Below are 18539 nucleotides of genomic sequence, written 5' to 3'. Positions count from 1 at the left end.
CCACATAGCTGACGGTTGGGAAAAAGAAGGCTATCCACATAGCTGACGGTTGGGAAAAAGAAGGCTATCCACATAGCTGTCGGTTGGGAAAAAGAAGGCTATCCACATAGCTGTCGGTTGGGAAAAAGAAGGCTATCCACATAGCTGTCGGTTGGGAAAAAGAAGGCTATCCACATAGCTGTCGGTTGGGAAAAAGAAGGCTATCCACATAGCTGTCGGTTGGGAAAAAGAAGGCTATCCACATAGCTGCTATCGGTTGGGAAAAAGAAGGCTATCCACATAGCTGTCGGTTGGGAAAAAGAAGGCTATCCACATAGCTGTCGGTTGGGAAAAAGAAGGCTATCCACATAGCTGTCGGTTGGGAAAAAGAAGGCTATCCACATAGCTGGTTGGGAAAAAGAAGGCTATCCACATAGCTGTCGGTTGGGAAAAAGAAGGCTATCCACATAGCTGTCGGTTGGGAAAAAGAAGGCTATCCACATAGCTGTCGGTTGGGGAAAAAGAAGGCTATCCACATAGCTGTCGGTTGGGAAAAAGAAGGCTATCCACATAGCTGTCGGTTGGGAAAAAGAAGGCTATCCACATAGCTGTCGGTTGGGAAAAAGAAGGCTATCCACATAGCTGTCGGTTGGGAAAAAGAAGGCTATCCACATAGCTGTCGGTTGGGGAAAAAGAAGGCTATCCACATAGCTGACGGTTGGGAAAAAGAAGGCTATCCACATAGCTGACGGTTGGGGAAAAAGAAGGCTATCCACATAGCTGTCGGTTGGGAAAAAGAAGGCTATCCACATAGCTGTCGGTTGGGAAAAAGAAGGCTATCCACATAGCTGTCGGTTGGGAAAAAGAAGGCTATCCACATAGCTGACGGTTGGGAAAAAGAAGGCTATCCACATAGCTGTCGGTTGGGAAAAAGAAGTCGGTTGAGAAAAAAGAAGGCTATCCACATAGCTGTCGGTTGGGAAAAAGAAGGCTATCCACATAGCTGTCGGTTGGGAAAAAGAAGGCTATCCACATAGCTGTCGGTTGGGAAAAAGAAGGCTATCCACATAGCTGTCGGTTGGGAAAAAGAAGGCTATCCACATAGCTGTCGGTTGGGAAAAAGAAGGCTATCCACATAGCTGTCGGTTGGGAAAAAGAAGGCTATCCACATAGCTGTCGGTTGGGATTGAAACATTGCTGCTGTTGATTTTTCTCCTTGTATAATTGATCAGGCAATACGTGGCTTTGTTGTAATGTAATATCATTTATTTTTTGTCATGTTTGCATTAGCTATTTTATTCTTACTCTCTAAGGGCTCTGTTAAATCTGTATCGCTGAAATGTAAAAGGTAATTTCCCATCCGGTAGACATGTGCAGTGTTTACCTCCTCGTTGACACCGGAACATTCCCTTTAACTTTCAACCCCGCTGTAATGCTGAACCACCACCATATGGATTGAATAAAGCCCTTAGTGTCCTTAGCTACACTACATGACTAAAAGTATGTGGACACCTGCTTGTCACACATTTCATTCCGAAATCATGGGCATTAATACGGAGTACCCCCCCCCCCACTTTGCTGCTATAACAGACTCCACTCTTCTGGGAAGGCTTTCCACTAGATGTTGGAACATTGCTGCGGGGACTTGCTTCCATTCAGCCACAAGAGCATTAGTGAGGTTGGTGCACTGATGTTGGGGCGATTTAGCCTGGCTCGCAATCGGCGTTTCAATTCATCCCAAAGGTGTTCTATGGGGTTGAGGTCAGGGCTCTGGGCAGGACAGTCAAGTTCTTCCACACCAATGGAAGACGTCCACTGGCGGCGAGCTTTACACCCCTCCAGCCAACGCTTGGCATTGCGCATGGTGATCTTAGGCTTGTGTGCAGCTGTTCGACCATGGAAACCTATTTCATTAAGATCCAGACGAACAGTTCTTATGCTGATGTTGCTTCCAGAGGCAGTTTGGAACTCGGTAGTGAGTGTCAGCACTCGGTGGTCCCGTTCTGTGAGCATGTGTGGCCTACCACTTCACAGATGAGATGAGCCATTGTTGCCCCTAGACGTTTCCACTTCACAATAAAAGCACTTACATCTGACGAGGACAGCTCTAGCAGGGCAGAAATTTGACAAACTAACTTGTTGGAAAGGTGTGTCATGACGTTGGCCTGGGGGTAGGTTTATGACAGTTATAAATACAACAGTCATAAATACCTCTTCCCCCCCTTTTCCTCTCTCTACCCTACTGATGTTACATTTGCAAAACCCTTGGTTAACATAGAGATTCTGGGAACATCAGAAGGGGGGGGGAAATGAACTATATTCTGGTAATCCGACCAACTGAACATATGCAGTGGTACTTAATGAATATGATGTCAGTTCGGTTGTCATCTGAGACATTCTCATCAATGATAAGATGACAAACTCTACAGTGGAAAGTCTACACATCAGAGTTATCGGATTCCCATGGAATTGTTGTTCAATTTAAATGTTTGAATATAAAATTATTGGTGAAAAGATTAAATGTAATTTTAGCTTCCAAATGAGAGATTTGGAGTTTCATAAAGTTAGGGCTCTGCTCAATCAGTGACCCGCACCTGTGAAGAGACATGGGCTATAAAACTATGAAAGCAAACCCTTCTCCCTCCACTATATAAAGCCTTGATGAAAATGTAACCTGCTGTTCCGAGGATGTGAGGACGACGGTCCATATGTTAGAAGGACTAACATGTCAGCTGTTCCAGGTACATTAGGATGACGATACGATGTCAGAATGGTTCAGATAATAACTACAAAACGAAGCCAACCTCAGCGTGAGCTTTGGTTGCGAAAGGTATGAACTTTGAACTCTTATTCCCTACAGAAGTGATAGCTCCTAGCCGTTGAGTTAGCAACACCAGCTGCAAATGTAGGTTAGGAAAGAACAGACAGAGTATCCCGTGTACCACACAACGATGTTACTACAACGTATCCAATTTACCACCAGAGACATTCTTCAAAGGACAAAAGACTGTTGGGCAGCACGGCCTTCCATCTACCACCAACCTACCAAAGCGCAGCTCAGATTAGATATTTATTGCATTTTCCTTTTCCAAATGGGCGGTAATTTAGAATGCATAACATTCTGTATTTATACAATAGAGTAGCTGCCTACAGCCCGATAGAGACATCGCTTCTCCCTTTGTTCCTCAGTCTTCCCGCTCTTTCACTCAAACCCCTTATCTTTGTGTAACCAGCTGTCATATCTGTTCCGTCCGCTAGGGACATTTTACTTTATGACATAATTTGTAATCAAGGTATGATTCATTCTGTGTATATGTAATTCTGTGTGATTAGTTAGGTATTTAGTAAATAAATAATTAAACCAAATTTTGTATTGCTGATTCAACTTGTTAGCCAGGGTTCGTGAAGATAACCAAGAATTTACAACTTTCAGATGAGACTGAAATAAAGTGACGATTAATATTGACTGCTATTGATGTAAAATATTACTAGGTCTTTAAGAGTTTATTCAGAAGATAACAGCTCTATAAATATTATTTTGTGGTGCCCCGACTTTCTAGTTAATTACATTTACATGATTAGCTTAATCAGGTAATATTAATTACAGAGAAATTATTTTATAGAATAGCATGTCATATCACTTAATCCGGCATAGCCAAAGACACGACAGGTGGCATCCTATGACAGTGCCACGGTGAAAGTCACTGAGCTCTCCTACTGCCAATGTTTGTCTATGGAGATCGCATGGCTGTGTTCTCAGTAATGGGTGTGGCTGAAATAGCCAAATCCAATCATTTGAAGGGATGTCCACATTCAAGATACTTTTGTATAAATAGTGTACGGTATAAATAAATGTATTATTATTATTATTAGAGCAGCAGGTCAAGGAGTCCAAAGTCAGAACAAATCATTGGATGAGATGCAGGTGTGTGTGTGTGTAGGCGTGTGTGTGTGTGTGTGCGTGTGTGTGTGTAAGCGTGTGTGTAGGCGTGTGTGTGTGTAAGCATGTGTGTGAGCGTGTGTGTGTAGGTGTGTAAGCGTGTGTGTGTAAGTGTGTGTGTGTGTGTAAGCGTGTGTAAGCGTGTGTGTGTGTGTGTAAGCGTGTGTGTAAGCGTGTGTGTGTGTGTGTGTAAGCGCGTGTGTGTGTGTGTAAGCGCGTGTGTGTGTGTAAGCGCGCGCGCGTGTGTGTGTGTGTGTGTGTGTGTGTGTAAGTGTGTGTGTGTGTAAGTGTGTGTGTAAGCGTGTGTGTGGGTCTCTCCCTCTCCTCTTCTTCTTCTCCATTTCTCACTCTCTCTTTCTCCTTCTTTGTCTCACTCTCCCTAGAAAGTGGTGATTACCCGTTTTGGAAAGTGGTGATTGTAGTGAAGTAGACATGACATTGGTAGATTGTCCTCTGTGAAGTTTTGCCTCTTGTCCTCATGCCAGGCTGCCTTGATGCTTGCTGATTAGAGAAAAGGGCAATTCCGTGGTAAAATGAACGCCAAACAAAAACCTCTGGCTACTTTTAACTATTTACACTGAACATTTTATTAAAAAATATAAAAAACACATACTGGAAGAACTGTGCAAATGCTAAATTTGGTCACAGAATTTTGCTAAAATCTCAGTTTCTATGTCCACGTTTTCCAAAAAATTGTAAATATCTGTTTCCCGAATCAACATTCAAAGACGTCTGCAGAAAGAATGGGGTGTCAGCTATGACACGGCACCTTGACTTTGAACAACATCTGTTTTTGGTTATTAAACTACAGTAAGTGAAGTGGCTTTACACCCGGTAACGGAATTACGGTAATGGAATTTCATCATGGATCCCTGATCTGTACTAAACAGAAATGCATAATTACACATTTGAATGTCATTCTCTTCATGGTGACGTATCCTAATTTGGTACACATAAAGGTAGAAAAATACAATATCCTCCTCAGCATATTTGGGTGTTGTTCTACACAGTGGCTATTATTTTAATGACCGAAACAATACAAAATGTGGATGTTCCAGACCAAATCTGAACCAATCATAGACGTCGATGATTCACAAGTTTGGACATCAAAATACAGTAGAGTACAGTAGAGTTTAGTAGAGCACAGTAGAGTACAGTACAGTAGAGCACAGTAGAGTTTAGTAGAGTAGAGTTTAGTAGAGTACAGTAGAGCACAGTAGAGTTTAGTAGAGTAGAGCACAGTACAGTAGAGCACAGTATAGTACAGTAGAGTAGAGTTTAGTAGAGTACAGTACAGTTTAGTAGAGTACAGTACAGCGGGGCGGCAGGGTAGCCTAGTGGTTAGAGCATTGGACTAGTAACCGGAAGGTTGCAAGTTCAAATCCCCGAGCTGACAAGGTACAAATCTGTCGTTCTGCCCCTGAACAGGCAGTTAACCCACTGTTCCTAGGCCGTCATTGAAAATAAGTATTTGTTCTTAACTGACTTGCCTAGTAAAATAAAGGTAAAATTAAAAATAAAATAAAAAACAGTAGCGTAGAGTAGAGCACAGTAGAGAGCAGAACAGTAGAGTTTAGTAGAGTACAGTAGAACACAGTAGAGTATAGTACAGTAGAACACAGTAAAGTACAGTAGAGTACAGTACAGTAGAGCTTAGTAGCGTACAGTGGAGCTTAGTAGAGCACAGTAGAGTTTAGTAGAGCACAGTACATTAGATTTTAGTAAAGTAGAGTACAGTAGAGCACAGTAGAGTAGAGTTTAGTAGAGTACAGCAGAGTTTACTAGTACAGTACAGCAGAGTAGAGTTTACTAGAGTAAAGTAAGGTAGAATAGAGTACAGTAGAGCAGAGTACAGCACAGTACAGCAGACTTTAGTAGAGTACAGTAGAGCAGAGTTTAGTAGAGCACAGTAGAGTACAGTAGAGCACAGCACAGTAGAGTACAGTAGAGTTTACTAGAGTACAGTAGAGCACAGCAGAGTACAGTAGAGTTTAGTAGAGTACAGTAGTTTAGTAGAGCACAGTAGAGTACAGTACAGTAGAGCACAGTAGAGTACAGTAGAGCACAGTAAAGTACAGTAGAGCACAGTACAGTAGAGCACAGTAGAGTACAGTAGAGTAGAGCTTAGTAGCGTACAGTGGAGCTTAGTAGAGCCCAGTAGAGTTTAGTAGAGCACCGTAGAGTTTAGTAAAGTACAGCACAGTAGAGCTTAGAGTACAGTAGAGTACAGTTTAGTAGAGTACAGTAGAGCACAGCAGAGTAGTACAGTACAGTACAGCACAGTAGAGTACAGTACAGCACAGTGCAGTAGAGTACAGTAGAGTTTAGTCAAGTACAGCACAGGACAGTAGAGCTTAGAGTACAGTAGAGTACAGTTTAGTAGGCGGTACAGTAGAGCACAGCACAGTATAGTAGACTAGTACAGTAGAGTTTACTAGAGTACAGTAGAGTTTACTAGTACAGTACAGCAGAGTTTACTAGTACAGTACAGCAGAGTACAGTTTACTAGAGTAAAGTAAGGTAGAATAGAGTACAGTAGAGCAGAGTACAGCACAGTACAGCAGACTTTAGTAGAGTACAGTAGAGCAGAGTTTAGTAGAGTACAGTAGAGCAGAGTTTAGTAGAGCACAGTAGAGTACAGTAGAGCACAGCACAGTAGAGTACAGTAGAGTTTACTAGAGTACAGTAGAGCACAGCAGAGTACAGTAGAGCACAGTAGAGTACAGTACAGTAGAGCACAGTAGAGTTTAGTAGAGTAGAGTTTAGTAGAGCACAGTAGAGTACAGTAGAGCACAGTAGAGTACAGTAGAGTTTAGTAGAGTTTAGTAGAGCACAGTACAGTAGAATTTAGTAGAGTAGAGCACAGTAGAGTACAGCACAGTAGAGTACAGCACAGTAGAGTACAGTAGAGCAAAGTAGCACAGTACAGTAGAGTTTACTAGTACAGTACAGCAGAGTAGAGTAGAGTTTACTAGAGTAAAGTAAGGTAGAATAGAGTACAGTAGAGCAGAGTACAGCACAGTACAGCAGACTTTAGTAGAGTACAGTAGAGCAGAGTTTAGTAGAGCACAGTAGAGTACAGTAGAGCAGAGTTTAGTAGAGAACAGTAGAGTACAGTAGAGCACAGCACAGTAGAGTACAGTAGAGTTTACTAGAGTACAGTAGAGCACAGTAGAGCACAGCAGAGTACAGCAGAGTACAGTAGAGTACAGCTTAGTAGAGTACAGTAGAGCACAGCACAGTAGTACAGTAGAGTTTACTAGAGTACAGTAGAGTATAGTTTACTAGTACATTACAGCAGAGTAGAGTAGAGTTTACTAGAGTAAAGTAGAATAGAGTACAGTAGAGATTAGTAGAGTAGAGCAGAGTACAACACAGTACAGCAGACTTTAGTAGAGCACAGTAGAGATTAGTACAGTATAGTAGAGTACAGTAGAGTTCAGTAGATTTCAGTACATTAGTGTGCTCTACTTTGTACTGTATTGAACTGTACTCTACAGTAATGTACTATACTCTACTTTCTTTTCTACTGTTTTTATTTTATTTTACCTTTATTTAACTAGGCAAGTGTCGTACACGTCGATCCAGAGTGTTCCAAACATGCTCAATGGGTGACATATCTGGTGAGTTTGCAGGCCATTGAAGAACTGGGACATTTTCAGCTTCCAGGAATTGTGTACAGACCCTTGAGACATGGGGCCGTGCATTTTCAGACTGAAACATGAGGTGATGACTAATCTGGTAGTGGACTCCCCATACCATAACCCCACTGCCACCATGGGAAACTCTGTTCACAACGATGACATCTGCAAACCACTCACCCACACGACACCATACACACTGTCTGCCATCTGCCCGGTACAGCTGAAACTGGGATTCATCCAAGAAGAGCACACTTCTCCAGAGTGCCAGTGGTCATCAAAGGTGAGAATTTGCCCACTGAAGTCAGTTACGACGCCGGACTGTAATCAGGTCAAGACCCTGGTGAGGATGACGAGCAGATGAGCTTCCCTGAGACGGTTTCTGACAGTTTGTGCAGAAAGTCTTTGGTTGTGCAAAACCAGTTTCATTAGTTGGTCTCAGACTGTGGTGATGTGTTGACCTGGTGGCCCCTCTCTCCTCTCCTCTGGTTACTGTGGTGATGTTTGACCTGGTTGCCCCTCTCTCCTCTCTGAGGGTTACTGTGGTGAGAGGGGCCACCAGGTCAACACATCACCACAGTAACCAGAGGAGAGAGGGGCCACCAGGTCAACACATCACCACAGTAACCATCAGAGAGGAGACACCAGGTCAACACATCACCACAGTAACCAGAGGAGAGGAGACACCAGGTCAACACATCACCAGAGTAACCAGAGGAAAGAGGGGCCACCAGGTCAACACATCACCACAGTAACCAGAGGAGAGGAGACACCAGGTCAACACATCACCACAGTAACCAGAGGAGAGGAGAGGAGAGAGGGGCCACCAGGTCAACACATCACCACAGTAACCAGAGGAGAGGAGACACCAGGTCAACACATCACCACAGTAACCATCAGAGAGGAGACACCAGGTCCACACATCACCACAGTAACCAGAGGAGAGGAGAGAGGGGCCACCAGGTCAACACATCACCACAGTAACCCTCAGAGAGGAGAGAGGGGCCACCAGGTCAACACATCACCACAGTAACCCTCTGACATCTGTTACATAGAGGGAGAAAGAGGGAGGGCAGGGAGAGAAGGAGAGAGTGGCAGAGGGAGAAGGAGGGGGCGAGAAAGGGAGAGCAGAAGAGGGAGCGAAAGGGGAGAGCAGCAGAGGGAGGGCAGGGAGAGAGAGGGGGGGAAGGGGAGAAAGGCAGAAAGAGAGAGAGAGGAACATTTCTGATCGAAAATGTTAAAGGCTGTCCTCTTGGTCCGCATTTCTACACGTTTTGCCACGGGCGGAGACAAATTTGTACTGTTTTCAAGCTAGTCTCCTGCAATTCTACACATCGTTACTCCTCAGAAACAGACGACACAAATAACCCCGATTAATATCGATCATCCTGTGGACTCTTGAGGACAGGAACTTCATGAAAATGAGAATAAAACAGTTAAACAAGGGAGAGCTGAGGAAACCAGTGCTACTACATAACTCACCATTCAGAGAGGATACAGGGATTAAAGGGTCATTGAAAAGTGAGACGGGGTGTATTAGGGTTTTGTCTGAGTAGAAAGTGAAAAGTGAGACGGGGTGTATTAGGGTTTTGTCTGAATAGAAAGTGATGAGACGGGGTGTATTAGGGTTTTGTCTGAGTGAAAAGTAGAAAGGGTTTTGTCTGAAAAGTGATGAGACGGGGTGTATTAGGGTTTTGTCTGAGTAGAAAGTGAAAAGTGAGACGGGGTGTATTAGGGTTTTGTCTGAATAGAAAGTGAAAAGTGAGACGGGGTGTATTAGGGTTTTGTCTGAGTAGAAAGTGAAAAGTGAGACGGGGTGTATTAGGGTTTTGTCTGAGTAGAAAGTGAAAAGTGAGACGGGGTGTATTAGGGTTTTGTCTGAGTAGAAAGTGATGAGACGGGGTGTATTAGGGTTTTGTCTGAGTAGAAAGTGAAAAGTGAGACGGGGTGTATTAGGGTTTTGTCTGAATAGAAAGTGAAAAGTGAGACGGGGTGTATTAGGGTTTTGTCTGAGTAGAAAGTGAAAAGTGAGACGGGGGGGTTTTGTCTATAGAAAGGGTTTTGTCTGAGTAGAAAGTGAAAAGTGAGACGGGGTGTATTAGGGTTTTGTCTGAGTAGAAAGTGAAAAGTGAGACGGGGTGTATTAGGGTTTTGTCTGAGTATAAAGTGAAAAGTGAGACGGGGTGTATTAGGGTTTTGTCTGAGTAGAAAGTGAAAAGTGAGACGGGGTGTATTAGGGTTTTGTCTGAGTAGAAAGTGAAAAGTGAGACGGGGTGTATTAGGGTTTTGTCTGAGTAGAAAGTGCAAATGATGTCGCTTTAAAAGAGGCACTTAAGTTGTTTTCTTTAGTCCTTTCTTGAATATGCCAACAGATTATATATACACACTTTTTCAACCCAAAATAAAAGGATACATATTTAATGTTATGCGCCTGCCTTGTGCTACTTCTACTATGTCAGGGAGTTGAATTAGGCTAGAATATCTAGGCTAGAATATCTAGGCTAGAATATCTAGGCTAGAATATCTAGGCTAGAATATCTAGGCTATGCTGTGTCAGTGAAGGACCTCTTCTCTAGATATTCACAGGATTTAGAATTGGAGAGCAATGACCAATGTTAAGTAGTAGACCTGCTTCTCATTCTCCAAGCATGAATCTAGTGCCGTCACTGAGGAATATGATATTCCTCCGTCTGCCTTCCCAACACAATGTCTAGCTAAGTGTCTAGCTAAGTGTCTGCCACGTTTATTCTGTTCTGCCTGGGCCACAAAGACAGACAGAGGCGCGTCTTCTGAAACTGTCACATGTTATAAGACTAACCTAAGTGACAGGCAGACTGACATCAAAGACCAGCAACACAAGCAAGAATATTCTGGATGACTGTCAGTCAGCACAGAGCTGAATATGTGGTCAGAAGCACACTGGCCAGGCCATTTCCAGGGAAAACCTCATGTATTCCTTACCTGCTGATTCGAGGAGGACGTGGTAGTCAGTCCCTCTTTGTGTGGGCGTATCATCACTAGGCTCCTCCTTCTCGGACTCCTTGTAACGATCCCAGTTAGACTCCAATTTCCTCTTGGTGAAAACCTCCATCCCCTCATCCTCATCCTCATCCATCCTGTTCCCTTCATCCTGGCCCTGCAGTATCAACAGAAGAGTCAGTAGGACAGAGAAAGACACATCGATTTCAAAGAAATCAAAAGGAACACAACATATGTAAATGATTGACAGGTGCACATCTATAGTACTTTTGTTGAGTTCTCTCAAGTTTACAGTTGAAGGTCATCTCCAACTTTTTCCATGTGTGAAAATGATGTTGAATGAGGACATTGACATTGATTAAATGTGTTGACCCCCCCCCCCCCCCCCCAAAAAAAAAAAAATCTACATATTTACATCCCTGCCGAGGTGAGAAGTGGCACTCAGTCACTGGCCATTTGGCATGCGAGGTACTGTGCATAGCAACACCAACAACATTGACCACAACACCAGGCAAACTGCCTGCTTTCCAGGATATCTACAGCACCCGGTGTCACAGGAAGGTCAAGATCATCAAGGACCTCAGCCACCAGAGCCAAGGCCTGTTCACCCCACTACCATCTAGATTCTAGAAGGTTGAGACAGTACAGGTGCCTCAAAGCTGAGACTGAAAAACAGCTTCTATCTCCAGGCCATCAGACTGTTAAACAGTCAGCACTAGCCTCAGTGACTGTTCTAGCCGGCTCCCACCCGGCACTCTACCCTGCACCTTAGAGACTGGTGCCCACTGGTCAGTATGGCCCAAGCAAGTCTCTTCTTCTTTGCTGGTGACACTGTCAGTGATTTATTTAGAATTCAAAGCACATGTCAATGTGGAGCTATACAGAGCCCTCCGAACTCTTACAAAATTTGGGCTGCGCTTGGCAATGTGGTACACAGCTCAATCTGTCCTCTGCATGACTTCGGAGGCTCCGCGATTGCGTCACACCATCCGTACGGCACCTCCGACCACATTTTCAGATCAAGCATAAATGGTCCTTAAGCCTATTCTCTGCCATGTTATAGCCCCATACAGACGGGTATTACTAGAGACGTTGGTTATGTAATTATTATCCAAGCATGCGCGTTATTCCAGAGGACCATTCACACAGGATTAGTTTTTCCCAAACTGCCTCGTGTAATTATACATGTATTTCAAATTGAATTGACTTATGACAGAAGCCTGGGGTACATTGTGCTTGACTGCCAAATGTATAGGTCTCCCACCATCCTGTAGGTTTTCACTCCAACCCTGTTCCTGGAGAGACACCATCCTGTAGGTTTTCACTCCAACCCTGTTCCTGGAGAGACACCATCCTGTAGGTTTTCACTCCAACCCTGTTCCTGGAGAGACACCATCCTGTAGGTTTTCACTCCAACCCTGTTCCTGGAGAGACACCATCCTGTAGGTTTTCACTCCAACCCTGTTCCTGGAGAGACACCATCCTGTAGGTTTTCACTCCAACCCTGTTCCTGGAGAGATACCAACCTGTAGGTTCACTCCAACCCTGTTCCTGGAGAGATACCATCCTGTAGGTTTTCACTCCAACACTGTTCCTAGAGAGATACCATCCTGTAGGTTTTCACTCCAACCCTGTTCCTGGAGAGACACCATCCTGTAGGTTTTCACTCCAACCCTGTTCCTGGAGAGACACCATCCTGTAGGTTTTCACTCCAACCCTGTTCCTGGAGAGATACCATCCTGTAGGTTCACTCCAACCCTGTTCCTGGAGAGATACCATCCTGTAGGTTTTCACTCCAACCCTGTTCCTCGAGAGATACCATCCTGTAGGTTTTCACTCCAACCCTGTTCCTGGAGAGATACCATCCTGTAGGTTTTCACTCCAACCCTGTTCCTAGAGAGATACCATCCTGTAGGTTTTCACTCCAACCCTAATCTAGTGCATCTGATTCTACAAATAGATATGCATCTGATTCCATAATTAGCTGGTTGATAACATGAATCAGGTTAGTTACAACTTTGGTTGGAGTGAAAACCTACAGGAAGCTAGCTCTCCAGGAACAGGGTTGGAGAGCCCTGACCTAGGACATCAACAGCAAGCCAAGGTTTCATTAAATAAGCTATAGACAATAATTTATTGCATATTTAGGCCTAAGTAAACTGATGCATTTGGCGATGTTCAACTTCAACTCACTGGCACTATGAAGAATAGCTTAGTTATACTCATTGATAGCCCAAATCATACTTTATTATACTTTTGGTGAATTTACGAGGCAATGCTAGATACAGATTACCAAGATATAACCTATGCGCATGGTTCTGACTGTCTCTATGCCTACCCCGATACTCTCTCTCCTTTGCCTACTCATCTTTCCCTTCATTGTGAAACATGCTGGTGTGTGTTTGGTCTTCGGTCTGTTGCGTGTACAATAGTTCAGCCTACTCATTGATAGTCCCTACTTTAGTAAACATTGCAAGCCAAGAAATGACGAAATACAGCATTGCGAAAGCCTATAGGCTACATCTTTTGATTACCGATGCACCATTCTGACTGTCTGCCTGGTGGCCTACATACCTACCTATGCCCCTCCCATCTCTCTCTCTCTCTCTCCCATGTTATTTCATTGCTGTGAAAGTTGCTAGAGTTCGTGATCCCGAAGTAGACTACGTAAAATACACTGAACAAAAATATGAAACAGAAATAAAATATCCCAGAAATGTTCCATATGCACAAAAAGCTTCTTTCTCTCAAATGTTGTACAAAAAATATTTTACATCCCTGTTAATGAGCATTTCTCATTTGCCAAGATAATCCACCTGACAGGTGTGGCATATCAAGAAGATGATTAAACAGCATCGTTACAGAGGTGCACCTTGTGCTGGGGACAATAAAAGGCCACTCTAAAAGGTACCATTGTGTCACACAACACAATAACACAGGGAGCGTGCAATTGACATGCTGGCTGCAGGAATGTCCACCAGAGCTGTTGCCAGATAATTGAATGTTTTAATTTATCTACCAGAAGCCATGCCAACGGCATTTTCGAAAATGTAGCAAAACTTCCAACCAGTCTCACAACCGCGTGTATGACGTTGTGTGGGCGAGCGATTTGCTGATGTCAACATTGTTTACAGAGTGCCCCATGGTGGCATTGGGATTATAGAAATTGTTGCGTTTGTATTTCCTCCGTTGCAAAAATACTGAATCTCTTGACACCCAGAAATGGGAGTCGACAGGCAAGGAGGAATCGATTATTTTGGAGTCGACTCCCCACCACTACTTCCAATGATGCGTCTTTGGCTTGAAATTGAAAAACGTTTCGATAGCTAGCACATTTTTGTTAAAAGACTTTCCGGAGATGTTTAACATGTCGGCTAACTAAGTTAGCTAATAAACTGATTATCGTTATTGCAACAACAGCTATTTGAGCGTGCTATACAGAACTTTAATCAGCTCCTCACCCTTCCAAATGGGGTAGGTTGATAGCCGCGGCCACGGCCTCGATAATGATCCCTTTTTCCCCTTCCAGTTCCATATCGTCCTCTTCCCCGGGCCCTGTGTTCACCACCCGAGGTCCCGCTATCACTTCCCCCGCCAGCTCCCCCTCCACCCCTCGCTCCAGCTCCAGCTCCCCCTCCACTTCCACCTCTCTTCCAGCTAGTTTGCCGGCCCCTGTTCGGTCTTCCCTCCATCGGTATCAAATGAACGTTGTACTGTTTAGAGTGTAACGCCAATACAAAGCTATTGGTGTTACATGTAATATCATCCCCCGAAAAAATGCAACGTTCGACAGGCTGCGTCATTGGTTCCGCCTGACAAATAATTAATAGTTGTATGACTCCAAAATGTAAGGACTCCAAGATATGAAAAACATGAACGACAAATGAATGTTTAAATACTTAAAACCAAACAGAAAACTGATTTTGAAAGATACACTGACATATACAGTAGATAGTGTGTCTTATCCTTGTATTTTCTTTTCTTTCAGGGGAGCCCACAGTAAATAATAATGGAGCCACAGAGAGACAATTCCATACCTATCTCCTCACTGTAACATAGCGAGACAGCCACTAAACCAACAAAATGGATGTTGAGGACCTCCAGAACCAAAACTCAACATTTGATGGCAACACATCAGACATTCAGCCTGTCCCACACAACCTATGGGAGGTCTTCACCATAGCGACCATATCGGCCATCGTCAGCCTTATAACAGTCGTAGGCAATGTTCTGGTGATGCTGTCGTTCAAGGTCAACAGTCAACTAAAGACAGTCAACAACTACTACCTTCTCAGCTTAGCCTTCGCTGACCTCATAATAGGAGCCCTGTCCATGAACTTATACACCTCATACATCCTAATGGGCTATTGGTCCTTAGGGAACCTAGCCTGTGACCTCTGGTTAGCCCTGGATTATGTGGCCAGCAATGCCTCCGTTATGAACTTGTTAGTCATCAGTTTCGACAGATACTTCTCCATCACAAGGCCGCTGACCTATAGAGCCAAGAGGACGCCGAAGAGAGCGGCTATTATGATTGGCTTAGCGTGGTTGGTGTCGTTTGTCCTCTGGGCACCGCCTATCCTGTGCTGGCAGTACTTTGCGGGAGAGAGGACGGTCCCGGCAGACCAGTGCCAGATCCAGTTCTTCTCCGAGCCGGTGATCACGTTCGGCACGGCCATCGCAGCGTTCTACATCCCTGTCTCCATCATGACCCTCCTCTACAGTAGGATCTACAAGGAGACAGAGAAACGCACCAAGGACCTGGCTGAGCTGCAGGGTCTCACCACATCTGGTCACCCAGAGACTGTTAATAAACCCCAGAAAACAGTTCTGTTACAGTCCTGTTTTGGCTCCAGTAACGACAGGAGGGACAGGAGGAACCAGGCCTCATGGTCCTCGTCCAACCAGAGCAACGTCACCAAGACCACGACCCGGTCGGACGAGCTGGCCTGGGCCCATGCTGACCAGATCACCTCCTTTAACAGCTACACCTCGTCCGAGGAGACTCGCCATCCTGTTTCAGCGGCAACCTCTCAGGGGACAATCAAAGGTCAAGTTCAAAGTCAGACAGAGAAAGGACAGACGGCCGCCGATTACGGCGATAACGAAGAAGGCGAGTATTTCCAGACCGCCACTCCACCGCTGAAAAAACTCAGCAAGAAGGGAATATCTTACAAGTTCAAATTGGTCTCGAAGGATACCAGCAGCCCTCCTCAGAATGACAAAATCACCAACACAGACCTCAAAACAGCTCCTCCACGTCCCTCTGAGTCTGACCAGATAGGTCAGAACCACCACCAGAACTCCTCTCCATCATCCCCCACCACCACCACCCCCAAGCCCATGGACCCCTCCCTGAAGAGCCAGATCACCAAGAGGAAGAGGATGGTCCTCATCAAGGAGAAGAAAGCTGCTCAGACCCTCAGTGCCATCCTCCTGGCCTTCATCCTAACATGGACTCCGTACAACATCATGGTGCTCATCTCCACCTTCTGTTCTGACTGCATCCCTGTGTCTCTCTGGCACCTGGGCTACTGGCTCTGCTATGTCAACAGCACCATCAACCCCATGTGTTACGCGTTGTGTAATGAGACCTTTCAGAAGACCTTTAAGATGCTGTTGATGTGTCGGTGGAGGAAGAAGAGAGGGGAGGATAAGCTGTACTGGTGCGGACAGAACCCGGCCATCAACAGCAAGATGACATGATGTGGTGTGGAATAGAGAATATATACGTATTTGAACATTCAGCAGCAGCAGACCCTTTTATCTAAAATAACTTTTTGTACAGCAGATATGTTTAGCAAATGAGGCCCATATGGTATTAAACCCACAACAAACAACAAAAAACTAAACGTGCACTCGGGGCAGAACTGAGTTTGGGAAAGCGTGATGTACATATTGAATATACCACACATTGCTGCAACTGTACTGTAGGGATAGCAATGGAAGTGTGCTTGCTCAAACACAGTAACTAGTGGTCATAGATATATCTGTGAGGATGAGTAATGCTGTATACTGTTGCACCATCACACACCTCTTCATGTCAAATGTTTCCTATATAAGCTAATGTGCCTTTGTTCGTCAGAAGGTCTGGTGATGAAGACTTGTAATTGTGAATGGGATCGGTGTTGACCTTGCTACTGTATTGTGAATGGATCGGTGTTGACCTTGCTACTGTTTTGTGAATGGATCGGTGTTGACCTTGCTACTGTATTGTGAATGGATCGGTGTTGACCTTGCTACTGTATTGTGAATGGATCGGTGTTGACCTTGCTACTGTATTGTGAATGGGATCGGTGTTGACCTTGCTACTGTATTGTGAATGGGATCGGTGTTGACCTTGCTACTGTATTGTGAATGGGATCGGTGTTGACCTTGCTACTGTATTGTGAATGGATCGTTGTTGACCTTGCTACTGTTTTGTGAATGGGATCGGTGTTGACCTTGCTACTGTATTGTGAATGGGATCGGTGTTGACCTTGCTACTGTATTGTGAATGGGATCGGTGTTGACCTTGCTACTGTATTGTGAATGGATCGGTGTTGACCTTGCTACTGTATTGTGAATGGATCGGTGTTGATCTTGCTACTGTATTGTGTGCTGCTTGTGTACCTTTGATCTGATCAGTGAAATAATCCCAATTGAAAAGTTTCATGAGAGATCCTCTGAAGGCTCTTTTGTTGACACAACCTTTATATTACAACTGCTTCGGGGATGGGCACCAGACCACCAGGACACCCACCTAAGGGACAGTGATCTGAGTGACTAGGGACACCCACCTAGCGGACAGTGATCCGAGGTGACCAGGGACACCCACCTAGGGGACAGTGATCCGATGTGACCAGGGACACCCACCTAAGGTGACTCATATGGCTTATGGATCTCTGGGCTACAGTAGCTAACCCATCACGACTGTTCGGTTTCTGGATCACATCAACATGACGTCTCCTGTTAATTACATTACATTAATTACTCTCCTGTGAATTACATTACATGAATTACATTTCAAACACTGCCTATGTGCCAGGAGTGTTACAGAGAACAAAGAGACACCCACCTAGAGGACAGCAATCTGACGGTGACTAGGGACACCCACCTAGAGGACAGCAATCTGACAGTGACTAGGGACACCCACCTAGAGGACAGCAATCTGACAGTGACTAGGGACACCCACCTAGAGGACAGCAATCTGACAGTGACTAGGGACACCTACCTAGAGGACAACAATCTGACAGTGACTAGGGACACCCACCTAGAAGACAGCAATCTGACAGGTACACCCACCTGGAGGACAGCAATCTGACAGTGACTAGGGACACCTACCTAGAGGACAACAATCTGACAGTGACTAGGGACACCCACCTAGAAGACAGCAATCTGACAGGTACACCCACCTGGAGGACAGCAATCTGACGGTGACTAGGGACACCCACCTAGAAGACAGCAATCTGACAGGTACACCCACCTAGAGGACAGCAATCTGACAGTGACTAGGGACATCCACCTAGAAGACAGCAATCTGACAGGTACACCCACCTGGAGGACAGCAATCTGACGGTGACTAGGGACACCCACCTAGAGGACAGCAATCTGACAGTGACTAGGGACACCCACCTAGAAGACAGACATCTGACAAGGACACCCACCTGGAGGACAGCAATCTGACAGTGACTAGGGACACCCACCTAGAGGACAGCAATCTGACAGTGACTAGGGACACACACCTGGAGGACAACAATCTGACAGTGACTAGGGACACCCACCTAGAGGACAACAATCTGACAGTGACTAGGGACACCCACCTGGAGGACAGCAATCTGACAGTGACTAGGGACACCCACCTAGAGGACAGCAATCTGACAGTGACTAGGGACACCCACCTAGAGGACAGCAATCTGACAAGGACACCCACCTGGAGGACAGCAATCTGACAGTGACACCCACCTGGAGGACAGCAATCTGACAGTGATTAGGGACACCCACCTAGAGGACAGTAATCT

At 45.0% G+C, this 18539-nt stretch overlaps 2 protein-coding genes across 3 annotated transcripts in view; one reads left to right on the top strand and one right to left on the bottom strand.

The window, feature by feature from the left end:
• Positions 1 to 14246, bottom strand: part of aven (apoptosis, caspase activation inhibitor) — a 55580-nt gene extending 41334 nt beyond the window's left edge. For both annotated transcript variants that reach the window (XM_029676276.2, XM_029676279.2), the window contains exons 1-2: positions 14001 to 14246; positions 10522 to 10696 (exon numbers count right to left, since the gene is read on the bottom strand). In XM_029676276.2, coding sequence (XP_029532136.1) covers positions 10522 to 10696; positions 14001 to 14231 — 406 coding nt within the window. In that variant the 5' untranslated portion in view covers positions 14232 to 14246. The remainder of the gene's footprint in view (positions 1 to 10521; positions 10697 to 14000) is intronic.
• Positions 14247 to 14543: 297 nt separating this feature from the next.
• Positions 14544 to 17436, top strand: LOC115140441 (muscarinic acetylcholine receptor M5-like). The gene has a single exon (XM_029678771.2). It carries the CDS (start codon positions 14623 to 14625, stop codon positions 16243 to 16245), a length of 1623 nt encoding a protein of 540 aa, XP_029534631.1. The 5' UTR covers positions 14544 to 14622; the 3' UTR covers positions 16246 to 17436.
• Positions 17437 to 18539: the final 1103 nt, after the last annotated feature.

The sequence above is a fragment of the Oncorhynchus nerka genome, linkage group LG13 (genome assembly GCF_034236695.1).
Source record: "Oncorhynchus nerka isolate Pitt River linkage group LG13, Oner_Uvic_2.0, whole genome shotgun sequence".
NCBI lineage: Eukaryota > Metazoa > Chordata > Actinopteri > Salmoniformes > Salmonidae > Oncorhynchus > Oncorhynchus nerka.
Note: the sequence above shows the minus strand (reverse complement) of the source record. Positions and strands in the feature narration are given on the sequence as shown.